Source organism: Stylophora pistillata, chromosome 14 (genome assembly GCF_964205215.1).
Source record: "Stylophora pistillata chromosome 14, jaStyPist1.2, whole genome shotgun sequence".
In the NCBI taxonomy this organism is placed as follows: Eukaryota; Metazoa; Cnidaria; class Anthozoa; order Scleractinia; family Pocilloporidae; genus Stylophora; species Stylophora pistillata.
In genome coordinates, this window is record NC_142532.1 from 10,804,879 (window position 1) to 10,830,420 (window position 25,542).

A 25,542-nucleotide genomic window follows, 5' to 3' on the forward strand; every position below is an offset into this window, starting at 1 on the left:
TAAAATGACTATGCTGTACAATATTTTCTTACAATAATTTGATAAGTTAATTTTTAGTTTTCTATTGTTTGAAATCATTCTTTTGAATCTAATAAAAGGTAAATACAACTTTAAAGCCAAAGAAAAATAGTATTTCTCTGACTTCAGTGGTCATTTGTTTACATATAGTTATTCTTGTTCTTGATGAAATACAAAAGGGGGGACTTGTTTATTGTGCTCTGATGAAAGAAATATTGAATGTGTACTCTGGTAAGGAAGTTGACTGTATAACAGTTTTTTTCCAAGCAGTAAATATTTAATACAGTAATTGTTCATAAAGCCTCATAATGGTTGCAGAAGGAAAACAACTTGTACAACAACTTCTGTACATGCAGAACTCAATATTTATGCTAACAGTTTATTCCTTGGCCTATTTTTACAATTGAAAAAGTCCACAAAGTCTTCCTCACCTGCTTGACAATGTAAACAAAACTTGGTCATTTTTTAGCACTTCCATGCTGACGATTCGTGTGCCTGATAACATTTGAGCGTCCTCTTCCTCAATGTTTTGCTATGAATAGAGAATGATTACTTTTGAAGTCCTCGAAAGAAACGGCGATATCTTCAATTTAACTTTAATTTAATTTATTTGTTACAATTTACTGGTCCAAAAGAGAACTTACCTGTTTTGACCTAGTCACTGTTTTCCTGGGGGGCTCAATGTCCTCTTCCTCCATATCATTTTGTTTTTCCTGAGATTTTTTCTCACTTACCCTTGCAAGGTTTTTCAACACGCTCAAGCGTCTTTTCGTCGCAAAACGACCTTTATGGCGACCAGAATTGGCACAGACAGAGTTTTCGTCATTTTCTCCAGCATAGACCACCGATGGATTAAGTAAACTAAAGCCACATACAAAGCCGCCCCAGGAAAGATAAAGGAGTAAAAGTGTGCTTGGTTTGGTCTCAGGAATTTCGGAGTCCACTCCAGGGTCCTCACAATCGATCGCAGCGCGTACATAAAAACTATACAATTTTCTTCTCGGCACAACATATGCCGATCGGCCAGCAATATTTTCTTTAGCTAATAGTACAAATAAAGACTTTTGGCGGCTAAAAGTTTCGTAAAAATGCGATTTACCCTGAATATTAGACGTGAATAGAGTTCGGCAAAAAAAATTACGCGCCACCATGTTTGTTTACCTCCTCCATGGCTTTTAAAAATCCCGCGAGTGACGCGCGTGATTCGCACAGCTAGAACCCAGTCCTAAAACTATTGTGAGCCACCTTAATTGCATGCAACAAGCTCAAGGTTACTTCCCACTTTTGCAGGTGTCCTTTGGGAAAAAAAATTGTTTGCACACTACAGTAGTAAATCTTAGCAAACTATATATCAGAAGAAAGCTTCATAAATGTTTACAATAAAAATGTCTCAATTAGCAACTTTTCTTTTAAGGATGTGTCAAGATCCAATAAGGCATGAAATGACCGAAGGGTCTTCTATTGAATTTATTGGATATGGAATGCTGCAGCACGAGCTAATTCGCTGCACAGTCTTATTCATTATTCACACTTATTACACAACACCTGAGCAAAGCATGTCAATTAAAATAAAAAATATAGAGAGTGTAGACTACTTTCAATAATTTAGAGTGCAAGCAATTTGTTCCTTACCATCATTGTTTTGTGTTTACTTTCCATTTACAGACTCAATTGGCTGTAATAAAAAATATTCAAAAAATTTTACCTTAAGTTACTTCTTAAAGTAAGAAATCACAAGACTAAACAACAAGCGTAGAAAGTTAGACATACTTAGGCTAAAACTCTGATTCAAATTAAAAAACAACCCCCCTGCAAAAAAAAAAAAAATTATACCAGTATTTGATACCATCCTGTTATTCTCCAATTTTTTTTTTTCACTTTTCTTTGCTTTTAATTTGTATAAAATATAACATGCTTCTTCTCAATGGCAAGAGCCTGAGTTTTCAAGAAAACCCAAATAACCAGAAAGGGTACTGGCAAGAAAGATAACCAAATGAGCAGTGGTATAAAACTAGAGCTTGGAGCAATTAACCGACCTGAATGACTGCTACACCCCATTCTTTTTTCCCAGATCTATGTAAACTAGATTTTGAGCAAAGAATGCAATACCTTGCCAAACATCTGCTAGGATGGCTCTATTAAAAGTGTGCATGATCATCATCTCTTGCTGGGATAGCACTCTTCACTTCAATGTTTTTATTACTACACATATGGAGGCTTTGCTAAGATTGTGGAAAGGAGGGACAACATTTGAGCAGCTAGGAGGGACCAAAATGACAGTGCGGCAGCCATTTATTCCCACTTGGATGGCAAAGTCTGGGGAACCTTCCCCTTGAAATTTAAAAGTTTGGACGTCCAAAAGGGTCCATTTTTGGTTGCTATTTCCCAACTTGGCTAAAAATTATGGCTACTATGAGGGAGAGTATTGACATTGAATTAACGAATAGAGTAGCTTTTACCTATCTGACTACATAAACATTAAACATATTAATGTTGTCTCTGTGATGTCTGTGTGGCCCTTGATTGATTTTTAGCTTTGCCTTGCTCAAAAAATGAAATTGTGCTGAGGACAACATTAGATTTTGGAATATATATGGTGCTGTGATTTCTAACACAGAATCTTTAATGCGATTACTGATGGCGAAGGAGTTAATTACCGTATTTATCCACGTATAAGTTGACCCCCATTTTCAAGGTTGAAAATCAGAATTTTCATTATTTCTAGTAAAGAAACATTCAGACCGACAGAAATTTCCCATATGGTTGTTGATCTCCTATTTCTGAGAATGTATTGAAAACAGGGTGAATTAAAAAAAACTGCAGAGCAAAATGTAACCATGTGCTGTGAATTTTAATAGCACTTGTTTACATCACCACAATTCATGATTAAGCATATACAACCACTTCGATTTACTGGAGAAGTAATTCACCATCTTTTGTAAATCGTTTTGAAAATGAAATCTTCATGCATTTAAATAACCTTTTGAAAGGAGATTTAGTAGACTGAAGGAACACCAAAGAGCTTCGAAGGATCGCTTGATGAAAACACGGCCATCTTGGAAACTACCCAATATTTAACAGATGGTCCATGCACGAAACAAACAAGACCTCACAAGAAAACAGCATTTGCCAGGTCACTAAGTTACTGTAATCATCCGCTGAAAATGAGAATTCAGCACCGAAGCTGTAAGGAAAATTGTCTGCTCTACAGATCAGAAGATACAATACAAAATCAGCCCCACTAGGTTTCTGTTATGCCACATTATTTATTATTTCAAACTTTTTCATTGATGAAGAATGCACTGAAAACTGACAAAACCTGAACACAATTAGAACTGGTTTTGTGAACCTGGTTTTCCTGATGCACTTCAGGTAACTGTTATGCTAGTTTCTTGGATTGCTTGGGTCAGGTCTTTATCTATGGTTCGTGTAAAAGATGAGGGTGATTTTTTGGGCTAATTTTTCCATTATAAAGAGTCAACTTATACACAGATAAATATGGTAATACTTCAATGATAAATGTAGAGCATGGCAATCAATGAAATGATCAGTGTCTAATCATGAACTAGCTCTTTGTCAGTGACAAGTTCGCAAAATCAATATTAGAGAAGGGTACATTACTTCATGCAACAGTTACTGTGAAACCATCATAATGAAAAATATGGCAACCAGACTTCTTTGTGCAAGAAAATCCTGGAACCACTCATAAAAACAAGCAGTAAAGGTCTGAAAAATTCAAACCTTGCATATGTTGTTGTTTTGTGAAATGCTTGCTTTCTACATGTGCCTTAGCCTAAGAGTAATGGTAAAATGTACAGGTGCCATCTATGTCCGTCACTAGATTGAATCTATTGGGTGAACACCTGAAAAATAATAATATTCATTTGATACAATTAAAATGAGAGTTTAGTATAGGTATGCTGTGGTTCAGTTTCATCCCTAGTTTAATTATTTTACTTTAAATAGAGGCCACATTGATGGTGACACATCATCTCATCATAACTTACACTCTAGGAGCTACATTTTATCTTTATTTACAAAAAATACACTTTCATTCATATCATTAACAAAACCAAAGGAAAATTATGCTTACATCAAGGACAAAAATTAATCACAACATTTACCTTTTTATAACTACTGCATAATTTTCCAAGAAAATGTTTACAATGGAGGTTACCATGTCACTGGCACTTTTGTTTACTTTGCTTTGCTGCTGGTTGTCATCCATGCCTGTATGTATGAAATTAAGTAAGGGTGAAAAGATTAGTATTTTCTTTGCAAAGATAGTTGCAGCAAGTGTCTCCACTAATACATGGATCACCAAAGGCTCACAATGAAAGCCAACAAGACCAAGTTCTTGCTAACACATGTAGGAGCAATAATTGCTAATAATAGGCAATAGTCTGTACTGAATTAAGTATTCAATTGTGCATGAATTAGTATTTATTTCATTTCAATATTTGCAACAGATAGTTGAAAAAGTGTGGTAACATATAACATGCATATCATTATCATATTCCTTATGATTTAGTTCAAAGGGCTTTATTCTAAATAGATCAAAAGAAAGAAAGTGGCATACGTCAGCCACTGATTCAAATGAAAAAGCACATATTATTAAGTGAAGAGTAATTTTGCTGCAAATCTGTCCTCTTCTGGGTAAGCAAAGAGAATGATTTAATGCTTTGAGACCCAACTGTTTCTTGTTGGAGAGCATGGGAGAGAGCACCCTAACCTTTCTAAAAGATACCAGATCTTCATCATACGTGTCAACAGTTTGTGAGTTAACTTTCCAGGATATATGATGTTTGACATCAACCATACTAGAGGTTGAGTTTTTGCGTAGTCCCATACAATTACAATGAATACATGTCTTCAATTGTATCCATAATAACCATCAATGTAGACACTATGAGATTGCTACATGTAACATAATAAAAATTATAATGAGACTGGAAGAAAATCACAAATTTTCGGTCATTGAAACACGGAGATCCGTCTCGTTTTTTAATTATGTATCATCTAGTTTTGCATGTCCCAAACAAAATAATAAAAAAAAAGTCATCCCTCGACACAGAAGGATTCAATGAATTCAGGTTAGTAGTTACTTGGACGCTTTATCATGCAGCCAAACGAAATCTACAGTATTTAGCCCGAAACTGGAAAGAGTACCATATAACCCCATACATCAATTATGCATTGGGCCAATCCATTTAACATCTGCACCTCCCTATTGAAGGCCTGGGATTTCTTAGGGGGAGGGGGGGTCAATGCTATATTTTTTCTTAGGGGGGTTGAACCATATTTCTGAGAGGGGTCGCCATAAAGTACCTTTGACAGAAATTCTCACGAGTAGTTTCTGAAGGGGATTCGATTGGTTTGCTTGATAGCTACATAAAATTCTGAAGGGGGTAATTTCAGGCAATTCTGAAGGGGGTTAAAAAATTTCTTTTCTGGAGGGGTGTTACAGGAAAGCCTTCAATAGGGGTGGGGGGTAGGGATTTTAAATGGGATGCCCCATTCCACTTCTTTGTCTTTCACGACAGAACTTTAAAAAACAAAGTCTACTAGTCTGAATGCATAATTAATGTATGGGGTTATATGATACTCTTGCCCCGAAACCTTACCTTACCGTACTAGTTCCGATAGAAAAGCACAACTTCGATCACCAACGCACTCCAAACTAATAAGGGAATCGAAGCCACGAGGCAACGTCAAATTCTCGTCTTCATAAGCTTTCCAACGTATCCAAGAATATTTCGCCAATAATTCGCACTTAAAAACACAACCAGAATCTTAATCTTTCACCAATCCGAAGTGTCCCAAACGACACCAAGGATAGCTCATGAAACAAGGATATCCCGTGAAATTCTTAACCTTCGAGCGCGGAAATCTTAACGATCTTCTTACAATTAATATTTTTGCATTGCATCCCTCCCCTAGTTGGGAAGTGACATGCAAGAGACACGTTCACAACGCCTTTTGATTGGAAGAAATAAAACCACATTCTATTGGTTATTAGTTGTGAGGACATAACCGCAACAGAAGACACAACTGCAACGCTACTGCAATTTCTCTCTCAGTACTAACTAGTAGTATCCAGTCCTACCCAGTCGCGCTACATGGATGTATGGTCGTGAAAGACTAAGGTAGATATGCACCGCAAAAAGAGAACATTTCAAACCTACTCGTACTCACACAAACTTGTAAAAAGCTGAGAACTAATGATTAATTTTTATTGTCACTGTTCTTAAAACCTCTTCAGCCGTTTTGCACTTTAAATGGTAATGACCACAAACATTAAAAGGAAGGAGAGATGTCATAATGTTTATAGATTGAGAGGGTCAAACCTAGCAAATCGGCTGGTATTGATGAAGCAAACCTTTTTATTAAAACCTAGCAAAAAAGTAGAAGTGCGTTTTTCAGATCTCAGTTATCCGTTAAACACGCGTGACATGCATCTCTCAGGAGGCTATTCAAAAGTTTATCAATTCTCCGCAATCAGTTGAGCCTGGCACAGGAACTGACTGGAAAAGTCTTATGCGCTATTCTGCCGTGCACTTACTGAAAAGTTATCAGGAATGGAACAGAGGAGTGACGGAGTGCTAGACGAGGGGAGTGAATTTTGAGTCATAAAAACCTCTCGGCTTTAGGCCATTTTTCGAGTTAAAAAAGAAAACTGACATAACTATCTTTCATGACATGCCCATCCAGAGCAAACCGTCATCGAAAACAGAAGAGACAAGAGGTATACCTCATCGACGCCTTCTAAAAAGAACGCTTACACCGAAGCATCAGAAATTCTTTCAATGTGCAAACAGTTGGAAATAGAAATCACTCGAATGTGGAAGGGGAGAACAATGGCAATTCCAGTAGCGGTGGCCGGGGGCTCTTGGGGCAATAAGAAAAGGCACTTGCTTTTACTTTTATATTCATTTCATTATTATATTTATCATTATCATCATCATTTTTATTTACCAGGATTATACTTACTGCTATCATTTGTGATTTTTGTGGCACTCCTACCATTTGTGGCGAGGTATTCTGAAGATGCGAAGTGTGTTACAAAGGACTGGTGTGCAACATACGACAGGATAAACGTTCATAAATCATTGACATAGACCGTCCGACGAATATAAAAGACGAAAACCACAACCATGGCGATAGATCATCACTATTATTTACAGAGCCATGTTTCGCGCACAGTTTCCTAAAGGTTGTGTCATGACTCTAATCAACTGATATAAATACTTGAGAACTGGAAGTTTCATCCACTTGCAAATTCGTCCCTCCATGTTTGGCTCGCCTTATCAGATAAATCAAGTATGGGTCAAGTATGTCCCACCTTTACGAGTTCCTCCTCAAATTTTCAACACGTTCCTAAACGGCAATCTATGTTTTCTTTTCAGGCCTCTTCACACGACCACGGCGGTTACTTGTAAACTCGCAGTTGGTAAATATTTGTAACAATTGATTGGTTGACTTAACTTTTGTATATTTCTTGAATTGAAATAGGTGGAGTCAAAACTTCTTTTTTAAGTCGAATCCATTTCATTTCCAGTAACTGCAACTTTAGGTATTCGATGGATTCACTCGAAAGGTGATTGGACCGGAGTGAGTCTCAATTCATCCGCCATTGTTGTAACGGTGAACTGATCTGATATAATGAAGAAACAGTATCTTGAAATTAATCCAACAAAACTCAAACGTTATAAATGGTTTAATGGTTAATGGCCAAAGCTTGATATAAGAAAGTAAAAAACAGGATTGTATTTTGGATAACTTATAGGCAGGAGAGGGGTATGGGACCAGTGATTCGATTACTTCAAAATTCCTACTGTGATCACCAATGCGAGGAAATATCGTAATAAGGATTCAAGCGGTGCTTTCGCATTTAAGACCACTTTTTAGTGGATTAATTATCTGTGCAAATGGTAATCTTAACAGTAATCGCTTTTGATGACTAGGCCCTCTTTAACCATTCTAAAAATGCTACATTTTAAAAAATATCGAACACGAACAGATATTGGTCTACAGTGTTTGACTGCGCAACAAATGTTTAAAATCATGGCTAACGGGAATCTAATAGGACACAGCTAGACATTTGATTCGACCCTAACTAATCGACTTGTCGAAGAGATTTATTTTTTGTTTGATGAAATATTTCTTATTTAGGATTGCGAAAATTTTTTCTGCGATCCAGCGATGCATTCGGCGTATTGTTGTGCAGTATATTGGTCTTTAAAATGCCGCCTCTGATAATATATATATAAAAAGAAACATTAAGCCCAAAACTTAACGTATTACATTAGGCTTTTTAGCTTTTCTTTGTTGTTTATTTCTTCTTCCTAACATCATGTTCTGTATCTTTGTTGCTGAAGTACGGAGGGCGGAGAAACCTTTCTCGATGCCTCATTGTTATGTACGCATTCACATTTTTTGTAACAATAGAGAGGAAATTTGTAAGACAAAAGATTTACTGACCATAATTATCGACACCCTGTCTCGCTGTCGCCTTGAAAAGCCCTAATAATCTTGTAAAGATGAAAAATATAAACAAGTTATGGTTAACAGGAAAGCGTATATTTCAGCATCGAAGCGAGACGGTCCACTTGAAGCCAACAATAAAATATAAATAATATCAAAATATAAGCTTTCCTAAGATTTAAAAGTTGGTTGCCATTAAACGTTGTTAAAGTTGCTGTAGAACGTAATATTTACTGTTAATGTTTACCATTTCATTGAGTTTGAGTGTTTACTTTGAAGCGAAAGGATTTAAATGTTAGATGATGCGATAAATACTGAATATGTACCGTGAGAAAGGTAAAGAAAGTTTCGCTGTTTTCCGTCAAGCTAGCCTGCTGAGTGCCCCGGCGAACTATTTACTCCCGCGGTAAACTTACGTTACGGCACGAGCTTTCAACATTTGAATCGGACGAGGATCCAGCAAAGATATTTTGGACCGAAAATCAAAGAAATTCTTACTCGTTACGTTTTCTGAATTGCCATAATTCTACTTCTGAGGCTGTCTAGAGAAAATCTGAGTTTCCATCACAAATATACGAAAGTGAAAGCAATGGTCATTTTTCCTCTTTCCCATCCGGATACGCGAACGAAAGAAAAACCTATTAAGAGACATGTCAGAAGTTCTTTAACGCTTGCAAATGGCCTTGCACTTTTCATTAGCGTCACGGCATTGTCAGTTTATTAAACATTACTTATCACTTCTTTTCGGTTCCCTCCCAGTACGACAGTTTCTTCGATAAGAATCAGTGTTTCGTTTTGTGGTGAAATCTATACATACTAAACTGAATTTGCCTATTTAGACGTCACTTTCTCGTGCAGTCTAACTGGAACCAAGCTGAAAGGTGTTTGTGACTGTCTAAGAATGAAAAAAAAAAACGAGAATTGCAATTATTTAATTTGGAGCGATATTGTGTTGGATGTATGGAGTAAGTCCTTATCGCTGCCTGTACCTCAACCCTTTTGTTCGGCTGTCATCGCTTTGCTATCGCGGTGTGTTAATGGCGTAAGAGGCGTGATATATAGTGCGCGTGAGAAAAGATATGCAGATCTCGAAACATCTAGCCAATAATCCGTGAGCAAATATTTGCTAAGCCTAAGCCTTAGAATATTTGCATTTTGTTTAGAGGGCAAACATCGCGCAAGACGCCAAGTGAGGCTACCGAAAAGCGGTTTACACCAGATCAAAGGGCGCCATGAGACAACGCCAAACACGAGAAATATCTTTTGTGGAAAATTTCACAACAAAAGCGAGATGAACCGAGGAGAATAGGACTGATGAAGCGCTAATTTCCAAGGAATTGCGTTCCTTTTGCTAATGGCTTTGGCTTAAAAGTTCTATTCATTGATGTGCGAATTACATGCCACAATTCACTAATGAGAGAGCCTCGCTCGTTGATTGGTCGCTGTGTGAATCTGTCAATATCGCTAATCTAATGACAAGGGTGACATGCAATCGACTAAACACTGACAAAACACCTCGCTGAAGCCAGAATGAAATCACTCTCAAAATAGCGGGCGCAATGGATGTAACACACCGCATCGTGTATGTAGCTTTGATATTTTCCAGCGCGTTCTACGCCGTTCTCAGCAGAGAAAGGAAATGTGAAAAGATCAAGATACCTTTGTGTCAAAGTGTTGGCTACAATCTCACATACATGCCAAACATGTTCAACCACGACACACAGGAAGAAGCGGCGCTTGAAGTTCATCAATTCTGGCCGCTAGTCGAGATCAAGTGTTCGGCAAACCTGAAGGAATTTCTGTGCTCCATGTATGCCCCCATATGTCAGCCGAACTATAGGAGAGAAATTCCCCCATGTCGATCGCTTTGCCAACAAGCAAAGGAAGGTTGTGCGCCTCTTATGCGTCAGTACGGCTTTTCGTGGCCCAAGCGAATGAGATGCGAAAACTTCCCTAAATTTGGACACAAGCTATGTGTAGGAAAAAATCAAAGTGAACCTACTCAGACGTCAACAACAGCTAAGACAACAAGAGCTCCGATATCGGCGAAAGAAGGTGACTCGGGCAATCAGGCGGTCAACTGTTGCTCGTGCAGACCGCCGTTTGTACCATTAACTGACGAAAAACTTAAACCGAGTTTGCGGGACATTTCTACGGGGGGTGTCCCACACTGTGTAATGTCTTGTAATAGAACGTACTTCTCGCAAGATCAAGAAAACTTCGCATCATTCTGGATCGGACTGTGGGCTGTCCTGTGTTTTATCTCTACCCTCGTAACCTCGCTGACGTTTCTAATCGACATGCAACGGTTCAGATATCCCGAGCGACCGATCATTTTTCTGTCCGTCTGCTATTGCTTTGTGGCCATAGGTTACATCATTCGCTTCATCGCCGGATACAAGAACGTAGCATGCGATTCTCAAGGCTTGATGAGATACGAAACATCAGGACCAGCCGCATGTACCATCGTTTTTCTACTGATTTATTTCTTTGGAATGGCATCGTCACTGTGGTGGGTCATATTGTCCTTCACCTGGTTTCTCTCTGCTGGGATGAAGTGGTCAACGGAGGCCATTACCAACTATTCACAGTACTTTCATGTGGCCGCATGGCTCGTTCCAGCGATACAAACCATTGCTGTCCTAGCGATGTCTACAGTAGATGGAGACCCAGTTAGTGGGATTTGTTTTGTCGGAAATCACAACCTACAAAGCTTAATCGTTTTTGTTGTTGTACCCCTTCTCGTGTACCTGGTGTTTGGGACGTCTTTTTTAATAGCGGGTTTCTACTCATTGGTTCGTATTCGGAAAGTTTTACGTATGCAGACTGATAAACTGATCAAAACTGATAAACTTGAAAAGCTAATGATTCGCATCGGAGTCTTCTCTGTCTTATACACTGTGCCCGCCACTATTGTTGTGGCTTGTTATTTTTACGAATTTGTAAACAGGGAAACCTGGGAGAGATCCGTGGTTTGTGCGGATTGCAACAATGTAAATCGGGTTCGACCGGACCATTCGGTTTTTATTATCAAATATTTCATGGCGTTGGTTGTCGGTATTACGTCGGGATTTTGGATCTGGTCTGGTAAGACAATAGAATCTTGGAAAAGATTTTGCAACCGACTGCTTGGCAATACACAAGCACGAAGAGAAAAGGGGGAAAGAACTGTAACGGCCACTGTTTGAATAAGCTGACTAAATGTTTGTTTTAATCAGAAATATTTAATACCTGCCGGCCCACTCGCTTGAACAAACCATCGGTAATAAAGCTCTTTTGAATGCACTGTTGTCAGCTTATTCGGCCATGAAGTGCTTAGTATGCCAAACATTTACCACAGAGCAGGCTGAAACTGCCAAACGAAATGACTCGGGATTATTAATCCTTCCGGACCATTCAAACTGTATAAAAGTACACGTATGGACCAAAAAAAATGAACCACGCTTGAATACTACGTTAAACATTCATGATTAAAGACAAGTAAAATTTGCATAGGCTAATGGATTAAGTTCTTTTTCAAGTCATCCCTGGACGCTTTCAAACGTGATTTTAAAGCGAAGCATTCAATAGAAGCATTTTTATTCATAATTCCTTGGGAAGTAATAAATCCAAACATCTGCGCTGATTACAGCACCAACCTTTTTACTTTCAGACAGCTGACTGAAGAGGTCGCAAGCGAGAAATAGGTTTTGTAGATACGCAGTGGAGGTTGGCAATCTTTTCAATAGTCTAATTATGGTGCTAATTAAAGGTCCCAAGAAGGGCGTCCACCTAAGGCTATTAACGCCAGATCATTCAGCAATACGCTGTTTGAAATAAGTTGAGCTGGAAACGACGTTGTTTACAGGGTATAGTTTAGATAAGATAATATATTTCTACCGTCAGTTTATCATAAACAAGTCGCTTCACGGACCGGTTACGCTAGTTAAGTCTCAATACAACACAATAACGTCCTAGTTCACATTAAATATCTAAGATATTTTAACTCATGGTGTCTGTCATCTTTCTAGCCTGAACACTAACTTTTGAGGTTCATTTCTCAACAACAGTTAACTTTAGTAACTCGGTTGGTGTGGAAACAATTAGTAAAGACGTCTGCGTTTGCCTTACACATGACAAAGCACTTAACGAGCTCTACGAAAACAAAAGGTTGAGTTGTGGTGGCAAATCCAACCCACTAATTAGCAGCCAGTTCTAACAGCACGTATCGCACACCACCCACAGCTATTAATCACTGTCTCGTCAATTCTCTTCATCAGACTTGAAGCACCGAACATATCTCAAACTCAAGCTCGCAGAATTGTTTTCGAAGCATCAAAACGTCACGACCTTTTAGTCTCTCAGATAACACAAACTGACTATGTTTACATGTAATGTAGCAGAATAGGAAAGCGTTAGACGTGATGATACATCGGCATTGTACAACAGTTAAGTTTCTGACTTGGCTCAAAGCGCTAACATCTCAAAGGAATCTTCGTGATTAGACTGCGGATGGATGTCACTACAACTGATAACAAACTCACGACAGCGCTCCAATACCACGTCATGAAAATGCTTTCGATTTGATATCTTTGTCACTCTCCTTGAAGCATATAAGAATAATAGTTATTCAGTTGAAATTCATAGTTTATAAATTCGATTGACGACAATGACAAAGTGCCTCAACAACCCGTAAAATCGGTATATTATGCCCGATTATCGAACCATGGACTTAGTTTATGTTGTCAAATTATGCCAGAAAATATGTAAATGTAACCAAGCGTATCGTTCGGTCACCTCAACTTCTGCGGTACATTTATAATACAAGAGTATTAAAAGCACGTTCTATAATCTGTACAGGAATGTGTTGCCTCAAAGGTAGCCGTATTTATCTCATTCACAAAATCACTCACGCGATTTTACTTTGCTTGCTTTTCAAAGTGTGATTTTTGTTTTCCTGTTCTAATTTCTGAGTTCTTGGACAGTTTGGAACAAAAAGTCAAATTTTCACAATATTCGTCTAGAAATCGGAGCTAACAGTTGAAAGTTGAACGTAGGTTATTAAACTAAAGCTCCCGCGGTCAAAGAAAATCCTGGGCAAGATTGATCAAGATATTAAACTGATAACCCAAAGGCCGTTTTTCTCTTACAGAAGTAGTGACGTATTTCATTTCAACAGACAGAAAATCACGAGGTTAGCAAGTTTTCTCCTTCGTGGGGGAGTTACAACGTAACAGGAGCTTAAGAAGAATGCTTGACTTCAAATATTGGTTACTTATTAGACTAAGTAAGTTAGTTTATCTGTCGCCGGCTTAATGCTAAACTTGGTTTAAATCCCCTTAGAATGTCACCCTAAGAAGCTTCTCTTTCCGAGGAGACACCGATTAAAGTACACGCAATTTAAGAAATGTGGAAGCCAACGCTGACAGACTTACGTTTTAAGAACGCCATGACACGATCACAGAATATTTCGCTTTCCCTGTATTAGACAGTCTTGGAAGGGGTATAACGTGAAATGGTTCATACAATGAATCGTGATGAAGAAGACAATCCTTCCTTTGAGATACTGAAAGATAATAAGGTTTGAGTGCGATCGGATTTGGACCTTTTTCAACTTCGTTAATTCCGTCAGATATGTCTAACACATAAACAAAGTTGTCTCGTAGACTTGAAGGCCTTAAGTGTTGTAGTTTTCCGTCTCCGGAACGAAAGTTCATGGATATATGACTACGAATATTAGTGTGTCAATTTTCCTCGGAAAATGAATAACCGTATAGAGATTTATTTAAAGAGGAACTAAGAAGAAATTACTTACTTTGCCATCAGCTTAACAAAAGTTGATACTAACTACACTAAGTAACAAAATGTGAATAACTTTGATGTGACGAAGAATTCAGAATTAACAGTTATAAGCGTTCAAATCGCCATGAATGGCAACAAAACGAACAGATCATATAATACACGACTCTTGGGGCTTCATCTTCAGTCTCGAGAACTGTTAGTTTCCATTTTGTAACTATTAACGAGATTAAATTCTATAAAACTGATGGATAGCGACTTAGAAAACTACACCGTATCCACAAATTATTATTGGAATGACCTTAACTACCGGGATGAAACCACTCCTTTATAATCAGTCTTTGGCAACCAATACTTTTGAAAGGAGGAAGGATATCAGATATTTTGAAAGACCAAGGTGTTATCGTAAATACTTAAACTTTCAGGAAATTTAAATTCAACTCTCTATTCGATAATGATAACTAATAATTTAATCATTCGTTTTGTACTTCTTTCTTTTCGCTTTTTTAATTAGGTGCGAGCTGTAAATGTTAACCTAGTCTGGATTTAAACATCAAAGTCTTAAAATCCACAACTAGAATAAACCGAATGTAACGCATTGTATTGTTGCATGCACAAAATATCTGTTTGATCAAAGCAACGCTAACAGTTAGGGTGTAATAAATTGAGGGTGTAATAAATTGAGCTCCCAAGATACAAAATTTACTACACTGAAGAACAAAACGGAGCTGAAAAGACCCACAGAGAAGCTGTGAGAGGGATCACCGTGGACTGAGGAGGCTTAATCATGTTGTTGTTGCTATTATTGTTACTTCACGTAAAATTATTACTGTAACCATTATCGTCATCATCATTGTCATTATCATTGTCCTCATCATTATCCTTATCATCTTTCTTATCAACAAAACACTGCACTTATGTGGAGATCAGACTTTCTCACTATTTGGGAGTTCACTACACATTGCAATAACGAGATGAGCAGTTTACATTTTTCTAACAGTATTGTCCAAATCACAAGCCAAACAAATTGGCAAACAAGGATACGAGCAACTTTTATTTTTTTATCTAAAAATACAGCGAACAAAGAAACATAAAAAAGAGGCAATAACGTCAGTTCTTCATAAAGAACTAAAACCCAAGCTTAATACCTTAGAAACTCTAGATTTTTTGGTAAAACTAAACCGACATGATTTAACTATGAATATTCAGATCTTCAAAGTTTTCTCCCAATTTGACCTGCACTAAATGACCTAATTCCTTCGCTTTTTAGAGCCAAGACAACTCTCTGATTTAACACATGGCATCAAGTGAGGCGAAATGTTGCATGAATAATCACAATACAGTTGGCAATTGAATTCTGTGTTGTTACCATTCATCACGAGGACAGGCTACCAGAGGGAAACAACATCCTGAATGAAAAAGAAAAATAATATGGACCAAAATTATAGGTCCTAAGACCACAATAAATTCAATGATTTAACCCTCCTCAAAAGCGCTCTCACTGAGATAAATTGTCGAGGTGAAAATTAGTTTTCCGAGATGAGTGCTTAAAAGTTTGATAAGCGATTTAGAGCGATATTTATCTCTCTTGAAGATCTGTGACTTACTTGGAAACGAGTATTCTTCAAAGAAATGGAGTGCGAGGTCTTACACTATGAAGTGTGGACCAAAGGAAACTTCCTCTGACCGCAGATAACAAAGTCATGTTAACTGACACTGACGAAGTTGCCGATGAATTGTTTTGTCCACACAACAAGGATGGAAACTAAGACATTTATGATAATGCCTCCCTACTAGTATTGGGACATGTTGTTGTCCTTTCCTTTACATTAAGGCATCTCTCTTACCTTGTGAATCTTATTCTTTAAGTCGCTATAGGCTTTTTCAAGATCATCATTAATAATCACACTATCAAAATTGCCAGGCTCTTCACCTGCAATATGAGCAACAAAGAACCGATAAGTAGTTTGCATGGACCCAAACATGTGTCACATTTATAAACGATCTCATATATGTTCCACAATCGTATCTCGCTCCCACATATTAGTCGGCAGCAACCGTCGACGAAAATGACGGCATGCCGCCCTACCAAAAGCGCGGGCTGGAAAAATTGCATTTGCTGTAATAAAAGACTGATGATGAACTCGAGGTATGTCTACATGTTCTTCTTCAGAGTTCGGAAATTAGATTTTGACCTCTACCAAGATGATCTATGCGATGGAATTTTCTCACGTTGCTGACTAAAGCCTTATTGCCTTCGAGGGACTTTGAAATTCAGTTTGTCCAGCTGAGGCGAAAGATGACACCGAACGGCCGATAATTCTGAGGTTCCGTGTGTAGCGCTACAGTATGGTCACTCAGGAAAATCATCCTGTTCGTGACTAATCAGAGGCGAATATGCTGCAAAAACATTAAGAAAGTGCTTCAAAATGTTAGTGCATTTTAAATGTTGCATTCTTTTCGGATGATTTTTCTTTAAAGAAATGTAATCGATTGCAGTATCTTGTTTGAACCTTCAAATTATGACATCAGGGTTTGTGCATTTTTTACAAGTAAAAAAGGCACTTCCTGTCATCAAGTTCGATCTCCCTGACCTATTTGTTTTTTCAAGTCTCATTATACCAATCAACTCTTAAAAAGAAAAAAACTGTCCACACTTATCTTGATCATTAAAACATGGTATCACATATGCACCTCGTGGTTTCTCTTAAACAATGTGTGGTCGATCCGTTCAACAACAAAACACCTCTCTTCTGGGTATTCCCTCTACATCTTGTGAATTTTCTAGGCCGATTAACGGTCGTTTAGTTCCTTTTCTGTTCATCTTTCACATTAATCGCTCTTCTATTTGATCTTTACATCGAAAATCAGGAGAACTAAAAACCTTAAACGGCTGTAAATTAGCCAAGTAATCTCACCAGATGCGAAGGAACAATCACAAGGGCGAAGTAAGTTTGCTTTTCATCAAGGCTATTAAGGTTAAGAATGCGACCGTTCATTCTCTTTCAAATTCTTATATCTCGCTCATTCTCCAGGGCATTTCCCCTTGGGATGCTTTTTGCCTTCTAAATGGCTTCTCGCGTAGCCTACGTGTAACCAACCCTCCCCCCTTGCATTTCCCCTTGGGGAAAGGGTACGGCTACAAATAAAACTCAAATCAAGGTACTGAAGCAAGTTAGAAACTTGCCGAGTGGTTCTCAAGTGAACAAGTGATCTGAAGACGGTCAAAAAAAAAACAAAAAGAAAAAAAGAAAAAAACGCGAAACATAGGAAAAGGGTTAGTACATGCACGTTTCTTCTAGTCCTACCATACAGTAGTTAGTACATGCATGTTTCTTGTAGTCCTACCATACAGTAGTTCCTTCCTTGCAGCAGCTAGTCTCCTTGAGAGCGAATCTTCTGTTTCTGTTCCTCGAGCACGAAGGCGTCTTTCCTATACGTCAAAAACAAAAACATCGACAATAAATCTTATCGAGTCGTTAACGATATCATCATATGAAAAATTATTTCAGGAATAGTAAGAAACATGCAATACAAAATCAAGGTAAGTTACCAGTTCCTCAATTGTAGATGTCTTAACAAAGACATAGTAACAATCCATGTTTGCTCTCTTCAAACTAATCACGCCCTGAGTTTACAAAGACAAAAAATAAGCAAACAGACAATCAAAGTGAACATCGCGCATGGTGTACTGGCCCTGATGCCAAGCGACTAAACACGACAAGTCTTAAACCACTAATTATCCAAACAATACGCAACCCCTACAATCATAAGCATTGCCCAGTTCTTATGGTATCAGTCCATTTTCGCTGATTACCCCCCCCCCCCCCCCCACCTACATCCCATCCCCATTTTCCTCTGGTTCAACAATCGCTTTCTGGGTAAATATTCATTCTGTTCCTTTCGAGAAGAAATTTCTGATCGATTTTCCATAATAATAAGTTGAAGCACATGTGCCTCCGGGCTACGCGACTTCCCTTGAACTAAGGATAGGGGAGGAGAGCTTCTGGTGGTTATTTACACGATGTTCGAGAAAAGCCTAGTTAACTATCGTTTATACGAAAAGAGGTACCGTAAACGATCTGATAGGCAAACCAGGAGGATATTCAGTCACTTCTTTGTTTGAAAAATCCTTACCATCAAAGACCTACACTGATAAAGGCTTTAAACTACAACACGTTTTATATAGAAACCCTACCTGTATCAAATTGATAATAATACCACTGCTTTGTGTTTAGAGATAAAGGGAGCAGAAGGGCTCCAAGCTCTATGAACTTGAATATCTAAATGGAGCAGGCGGATTTTGGCAAATACAAGAAACATTTACTCAAGAAAAGAGCAGTGTCAAAATTCACTCAGATGTGCACGTAATGCATTCTTAATGAGAACAACAATCTATTTCCCAAAGCTGAGTTAAGAGATTAATGCTTTCACTTTCATAAACATTGGCCATTTGAAAGTTATATGATCCTCGCTCATCATTCTTATCTCATTCTAAACTCCTGCCCTGTTGTATAAGAATGGTACATTTCCTCTTTTAGTCATACCTGCATATCTATGTCCAGCAAGCAAACTTTTCCTTCACCCAAAACATCTTGTACTGCCTTTTTACTTCAACAAGATAAATAACAATAATGAATCTGAGTTTGAAAAGTGTGTTGCATCCACGCCCTTAGATGCCATGGCCTATGTGGGTTTGCTGATTTTTTAAGAGTAGATTATTTTAAGGAGGAGAATGATAACTGGAAGGAACTAACAAGGAAAACTAGACACATAAAAGCTGCATTGAGTTTACATCTATCTAAAGGTAAAGTGACTAGTCCTCTCAATGGAAAAATGTTTCCTCTGCTCATACTCTATTCTGAGCTTAGTACTTGTTGTTGGCCTCAAAGTCCCTCAACAAACCTGATACAAGTTTTGAAGGAAATGTATTCACAATCGGAAAAAGTTGTTCATGTACTACTGCAACATCATGAAATAAGACTCCCTGAAACAGGGAAAAATTTAAATTTAGGCATCCCATTACAATTCACTCATAAGAAACAAAATGCAAGCTATATAAAATACATGGGGATCTGATCTGATCTTATATAGCATTATGTTCCCCAAGCTTGACCAAGCTTGTTTATATGTTTCAACAAGTTTCACTCAGGAGTTTCCACTTCATTTTCCCCCTACAACAAACAGGCTACAACCTATTCATTATATTACCTAGTTCCATAAAGATTTTGATTGTAAATTGCTGACTCAATAAATTCACCAGCATCAATGCTCTTCTGCATCACATTGCGATCAGTAAAGTGGTAATCTAAATGCAAAGAGAAAACTTCACTAGTCAAAGAGTTGATGATGCTACAAGCTAAGTTCAATTCTTGCCTGTCAAAAACAATATTGTAATAGTCACTTTATCCCTTACCTGTTAAAAAATTATCTGTAATACTTTTCATAAAAACAATCTCAAACAAATGAAAGGTTGAGACAAAATTGAATTTGTGCACATCAAAAATGTTAGGTGACAGCATTTCCTTCAAATTTAACTCTACGATTCTTTATATAGTTCAGACATTTAAATGTCAAAGGCTTTGATTTTGTAATAGCATCTCTGAGTCCCCATATTTCTTTTCTAATAAGGGCAATGGTAATACAGGAAAGTTGTCACCAGGACCAAACTTATACTTCATAAAGAAAAAGTTTTTATTGCAGTGTACAGTGGTTGGCATGTGAAACTTGTCACCTTAACATTAGCATGGAATAAAGAAGACAAGACATTTAAAAATTTGGCTTCAGGTTTTTCTCTCACCCCTCCCCCCCCCCCCAAAAAAAAAAAACAAAACAAAACAAAAATAGGTGAAACAATACAGCCCTGCTGCATTTTACCTTTTCCATTTGTCTCCCCAGGTCTAGGATGTCTTGTAGTGTCTGAAAAATGATGACAAGTTGATCCAGTTATCACTTTGATGGTTCAAGCTTCTGAAGGCCAGTTGCCATTATTGGTAAATATTTTTCCCCCTATTGGATTCTACAATCAGAGACATAACTGCGGACACATTACCAATGAAATTGCAATATCCTGGAAAAGAATACCACTCTTATCCAGATACCCTTACTTTCAACTCTGCTCTTCCTGCATATGTTGCATTTTTGTTTTCTTTGATTTTAAAATATTGAATGCAGGGTGATGAATACTGCAGCAAACTGCACTTCAATTTAAATTTCATTTCTAAATACATCCTTGAAAATGGAAACATGGGTAAACGAATTTTGATGCCCATTGTAGTGAAAACAACATATTTCTTACGTGATATGGAGAAGCCAAACTTTGCAGGATAATCATTCATCAGCTTTTTTTTAAGAGTACTCTTGCCACAACCACTTGGACCAAACAAAACTAATGATCTGATTTTTCCAACTAATCAAGGGAAAAAGAGATTATGATATATTTAGCAAAAATGCAACATAAAATAACAATGAAGATAAGTTACTAGGAAACACACAAACATCTTTTGAATTCAAAATAAGTTGTACCAGGTGGGTTCATTTATACAAAACCAGTCTACTAAAAGTTCTAAAAATATTCAAAAAAATATCTGACAATCCCAAAGTGATAAAAATAATTTACATGTTATGTACAGAAATGCAAATCTGAACCACTTTTATCAGTTGAATTGTTCCTAATTCCTAAACCACAACCTTTATCCATTTCCATGAGTTTCTTTTACCATTCCAAGTAGAATGTCTTTACTTCTTGTGCTGACAGCCAGGCTTCTTTTTTTACCTTCACCTATTGACTCTTCTCCTTTTTATCTTTCTAGATTCACATTCTAGTTTTAAATGCAGACAGAGAGTAAAGATCTCTGCAACCCAAATCAGGAGATGTATACATGATTGAGATTCAAAGACCAGGATGTTTTGCTGCAAGAAATCCTTCCAAAGTCATTTATGTTGACATGTTATAATTGGCCATTCACACTTTGGCAAGCTAAGGGATTCAGTTGAAAAAATATGTTTTGGTAAATAACTTGCACATGTTTTAATATTTTACCTTATATTTTCTGGTTTAATATGGTTGCTTGTGTACTTGACAAAAAAAACAGTGTTAAGGAGTAGTCATTTCATCCTATCGCAAAGATCCAGTTGTGCCATCATATAAAATTAGAGACATTTCATCTTCTGTAGGTGTTATTTTATTTCAAGAATAGAGAGAAGTAAAGAAGTTCATTACATCTTATTGACATCGTTTTCCTTAAGTTCTCATGACTGGAGGTTGAATCAGAAGATTTTCTCAGAGAGCAATGAAAGCAGCTGCATTAAATTCTGACAAAGGTAGAATTCAAATGATTTAAAACTTGATGCCAATAACATGACTCCATGTGGACAATAAAAATGGTTGCCATTAAGTAGCAGGGCTTCATACAATGGTTCAATTTTGCAAAGGAACTTCACTCATTTTTTATCTGGTTGAACAATTTGAGGAAAATCCCATAATTGGTAAAATAATAACTTAATGAAATGGAATCCAATACTTCAAACTTTGAGGAAAAACTACTGTGACCAATTGTTAAGTTCTGGTTAATCTTTCTAAAAAAAAAATATTTGCTGTTGTAAATGAAGAAGGATCCCAGTTTAATGATTTGTCACATTTTCTGTTTTACAAATTGCTTTCATAAACTGTGTCACTTTAGTTCTATCAAGTTTCTTGCCATAAAATTTTGAATTTACAGACAGTTAACATGGTCAGCTCTCAGCTATAACTCCACATATGTCAATCTATTCTAATCAAACTTTCACGACTCAGTTGGCTATCAAAGACATTGTGGTCAGTGGTATGTAGTACAAGGTGAACTACATTACAAACTCCCATACATGCCAGCCGGATTCCCGTATGGTTCATCAAACCTTGCGGATAAAAGCGATGAACCGGCTTTCAAAGGCTTTGCTAACATTGTAGTCGCAGATTTACCCAAATCAAAACGATTGTGGTTTTATAAACTCGCCTCGCCGTTTCTCAAAGCAATTTTACGCAACCACATCTTGACAGATACTTAACAAAAGCTTTCTTCGTTTTTTGAGGAAGGAGATCGATTGTATGGGGGGAGGGGGAAACAATTTTTAAGTTGAAAGGGGGTGCTGCTGAGTTGATGCTGTGGTGGCATAAGTAGATCTGTGGAGGCATAAGTGGGATCTACAAATACAAATTTGTTTTTGAACACTCAACAACGTAAAAAAGGGAAGCAACAACGATTGGTGTAATTTTGCGGCCACCGCCAAGAGGAAAAGAAGGAATTAAAACAAATGAGACGTAAACGGTATGTTGGCCGGCAGATTGTTTCTGATTATTTCCGACACTCGAAGAACAACCACTGTCAATTGATGAGTGATCTGTTGATCACCTATTTACCTTCTTCGGCATCTCTATGGCCTAATGAAAATTTAAAGGATTTACCTGACATGATTAAGGAAGGGAACACTGTCAAATCAACAACTGCTGTTAACCCTCGCGTTTTCCGGGATGATCTTAAGAATTATATCCATCTGTCCATGTATCAACTCCAGAGCATTCTAAGATGTCATGTAAGTATCATTGAACTTTCCTTTGTACCATGCAACACCTGAGACGTTAATCCGTGGGATGCCTGTGGCAGGTTCTTCGGCAACTTTGCGTTTTCCTTGGTCGTCAACATGTTTACGTTGTACACCAGGAAATTCCAGAGACCTCTTGTTCCATGTCCTCATCCTCATCCTCGGAACTCGCCGTCAGTCATGGGTTACATTGTAAATTCCATTCAGACATTTGCTTCAGATAATAATATGTCCCTGAACCCCAAGTAGTGTAAATCTATGGCGGAGGACTTTCTTCACTATAATAGCGTTGTCTGCCCTCCCCTGGTAACCGGCGGATCTGTAATTGAATGTGTCAAGTCGTTTAAATTTCTCGGGGTTTATTTATCAAGCGACTTGACTTGGGGGGAGCACACGGACTACATAGGTAAGAAGGCCAACCGCAGGCTATATGTATGGGCGGCCGTCACCACCAAAAATACAAGAATATCAACAAATACAAGATGGTTTAAGGATCAGCTGCAGGATAGCGTAGCTAATAAAGGAATGGCATGGCCAAATTATAGACAGTCTAGTGTTCCTTCATGAAACAGATACCCTCGTCATAAATAGTTTAGCCAAATGATAAACAGTCTAGTTGCCCATGTCGAGTTGGAACATGAAATTGTGAAATGGACTAGCTAAATTGCGAATAGCCTAGCTCTCATTTGCAACACAGTGCACAAACGGTGTAACGTTGCGTCAAATGGCCCAGCGTAAAGTCGAATGATACAGCGTACATACAAATAGTGTAGCGTTGCGTGAAATGGCTCACCGTAATGTCACATGGCACAGCGTACATACAAACAGTGTAGCGTTGCGTGAAATGGCTCAGCGTAATGTCAAATGGTACAGCGTCCACACAAATGGTGTACCGTTGCGTGAAATAGCTCAACGTAATGTAGAATGGCGCAGCGTACACACAAATGGTGTAGCGTTACATCGAATAGCTTTGCAGAATATCAGACGCTTTAGCTGAACATTAAATTTCTTAGGATTACATGAAATATTTCGATGTTGTGGCCAATCTTCGAGCTTGCTTGTGGCGTGACGTGAAGGCTATCTCGCCGAAACCACCAAAAATACAAACCGCAAAGGGAACAGCGATCTGCTGGGGGCATGACGTCATCGAATGTGAAGACTGGCGCAAAACCATCACATAGTGTTGCTAAGTTTAAGAGTCATCACTTCGCCTTGCCGTAAAGCAGAGGAGATTCGATAAGTTTCTCCTCATTATTTTTCCCTGCCAATATTGCATTTATTCACTAAAATCGAATGTAAAAGTGCACTCCTTATGTTGAAGAGTCTTCACTTCGCCTTGCCGTAAAGCAGAGGCAATTTTGTAAGATTCTCCTCTTTTTTTTTCCTGCCGATATTGCGATTGTTCGTTGTCGTTCCAAAAAGTGTGTCGGGGAATTCTGATATTTGGAACATTTGTCCCGTGGTGTCCATTTACGAAACGATTCGCACATCAGTTCTTAGCTACTCCCACTTTAGATGCCGATATCTACGGAACCAATCAGAATATCGAAAAAGCCTGACGCACTTTTGTTGATTGATGCCTTGTGAATGAGACTGTGCAGCCATTTTGCTCGTGCTGCTGCATCCGATATTCGATGAATTCAATAGAAGAACATTCGGTCGTTTCACGCCTTGCCGGCTCTTGACACTTCCTTAATAGAAAAGTCTCTTAAATTATATATTATCCTAATCTGCATTTATTTAGCTTTCCCCTGACATATAGTTTGCTAAGATTTTAGTGAAACCAGCGCGCGTACGATTTTTTCCCGAAGGACACCCGCAAAGGTGGGAAGTAACCTTAAGTATATCTTAGATATTTTCAGCACCCGTTATTAAGCCGATTTTCTTTTTCGTGAATTGTGAAATATCCACATAGAAGTCTGCGCTCTATAAATGTAAAGGACCGTTGACCCCCCCCTCCCTTTAGCGTTTTCTTACTCGTTTTCTTACTCGTTTTCTTACTCGTTTTCTTCTCGTTTTCTTAGCGTTTTCTTACTCCCCCCCCCCCCTCCCTTGAGCGTTTTCTTACTAATTTTAAGGCAGACCTAGCACATCAAGGAAGGTATGTATGTGCTCAAAACCACTTGACCCGGAAAAATGTTACTTTGGCAAACACTACATGTTTTATTGAAGAAATTCAAACAGATCAAGGATATGGTTTTCTTACCAAGGCGTCTAAGACACACAAAATCCAACTTCTCACGCACTCTTGCAGCGTTCAAAGAGCCTTTGCAGTAAACTCTCAGTGAAAAGTAAGCCCGAGTCAGAAAGAAAAAGGGAGTTCGGCAACTGACATTCAATGCACGTCATAACACAACTTAATTCTATAAACATTCAGGCTCACCAACGCGTGCAAACTGTGGTAAATCGGAAGGGGTTAAGGCCGGCAAACCGTGGTAGAATCCAGTTTCGTTGCTATTTTAATTTGCGCTTTCATCAACGACAACGAATAAACGCAATATCTTCAGGGGAAAATAATGAGGAGAAACTTATCGAATTGCCTCTGCTTTACGGCAAGGCGAAGTGATGACTCTTAAACATAGCGACACTACGGTGATGGTTTTGCGCCAGTCTTCACATTCGATGACGTCATGCCCCCCCGGCAGATCGCTGTTCCATTTGCGGTTTGTATTTTTGGTGGTT

General features: G+C 38.1%; 2 protein-coding genes, 2 long non-coding RNA genes and 1 pseudogene across 14 annotated transcripts in view; 2 read left to right on the top strand and 3 right to left on the bottom strand.

Moving 5' to 3' along the window:
- LOC111332563 (uncharacterized) overlaps positions 1–1,256 on the bottom strand; it is a 6,248-nt pseudogene extending 4,992 nt beyond the window's left edge.
- LOC148716504 (uncharacterized) overlaps positions 1–9,430 on the bottom strand; it is an 18,990-nt gene extending 9,560 nt beyond the window's left edge. The window contains exons 1-5 of one of the 9 annotated variants that reach the window (XR_015995106.1): positions 5,643–7,001; positions 4,143–4,248; positions 3,760–3,881; positions 1,789–1,827; positions 1,651–1,693 (exon numbers count right to left, since the gene is read on the bottom strand). This is a non-coding gene — a long non-coding RNA (uncharacterized LOC148716504). The other 8 variants (XR_015995109.1, XR_015995105.1, XR_015995104.1 and 5 more) reach the window with 8 other exon arrangements.
- Positions 9,431–9,641: 211 nt separating this feature from the next.
- On the top strand, positions 9,642–12,487 carry LOC111332570 (frizzled-5). Its single transcript, XM_022937930.2, has one exon. It carries the CDS (start codon positions 10,062–10,064, stop codon positions 11,688–11,690), a length of 1,629 nt encoding a protein of 542 aa, XP_022793665.2. The 5' UTR covers positions 9,642–10,061; the 3' UTR covers positions 11,691–12,487.
- Positions 12,488–15,307: 2,820 nt separating this feature from the next.
- LOC111332571 (guanylate kinase) lies at positions 15,308–22,881 on the bottom strand. Of its 3 annotated transcripts, XM_088744386.1 has the most exons (10): positions 22,724–22,843; positions 21,323–21,357; positions 20,579–20,689; positions 20,158–20,199; positions 19,492–19,588; positions 18,828–18,891; positions 17,834–17,908; positions 17,629–17,713; positions 16,128–16,213; positions 15,308–15,689 (listed from the first exon to the last, which is right to left on the bottom strand). In XM_088744386.1, exons 3-10 carry the CDS (start codon positions 20,616–20,618, stop codon positions 15,669–15,671), a joined length of 510 nt encoding a protein of 169 aa, XP_088600512.1. In that variant the 5' UTR covers positions 20,619–20,689; positions 21,323–21,357; positions 22,724–22,843; the 3' UTR covers positions 15,308–15,668. The 3 variants fall into 3 exon arrangements, 2 of the variants coding, with proteins under 2 accessions (XP_088600512.1, XP_022793666.2); XR_015995100.1 differs by lacking the exon at positions 21,323–21,357 and having other exon boundaries at positions 17,589–17,713; positions 22,724–22,881; XM_022937931.2 differs by lacking the exon at positions 21,323–21,357 and having other exon boundaries at positions 22,724–22,881.
- Positions 20,137–21,677, top strand: LOC148716505 (uncharacterized). The gene is made up of 2 exons (XR_015995114.1): positions 20,137–20,273; positions 21,093–21,677. It is a non-coding gene; the product is annotated as an uncharacterized LOC148716505 (long non-coding RNA).
- Positions 22,882–25,542: the final 2,661 nt, after the last annotated feature.

Excerpts from the sequence above, each read along its gene's own strand:
- LOC111332570 (XM_022937930.2), top strand. The coding sequence starts at position 10,062 with ATGGATGTAACACACCGCATCGTGTATGTAGCTTTGATATTTTCCAGC.
- LOC111332571 (XM_022937931.2), bottom strand. Across the intron at positions 19,589-20,157 it reads TGGGGAGACAAATGGAAAAG|ATTACCACTTTACTGATCGC; the intron begins GTAAAATGCAGC and ends CTTTGCATTTAG. Across the intron at positions 17,909-18,827 it reads TGCTGGACATAGATATGCAG|GGCGTGATTAGTTTGAAGAG; the intron begins GTATGACTAAAA and ends TTGTAAACTCAG.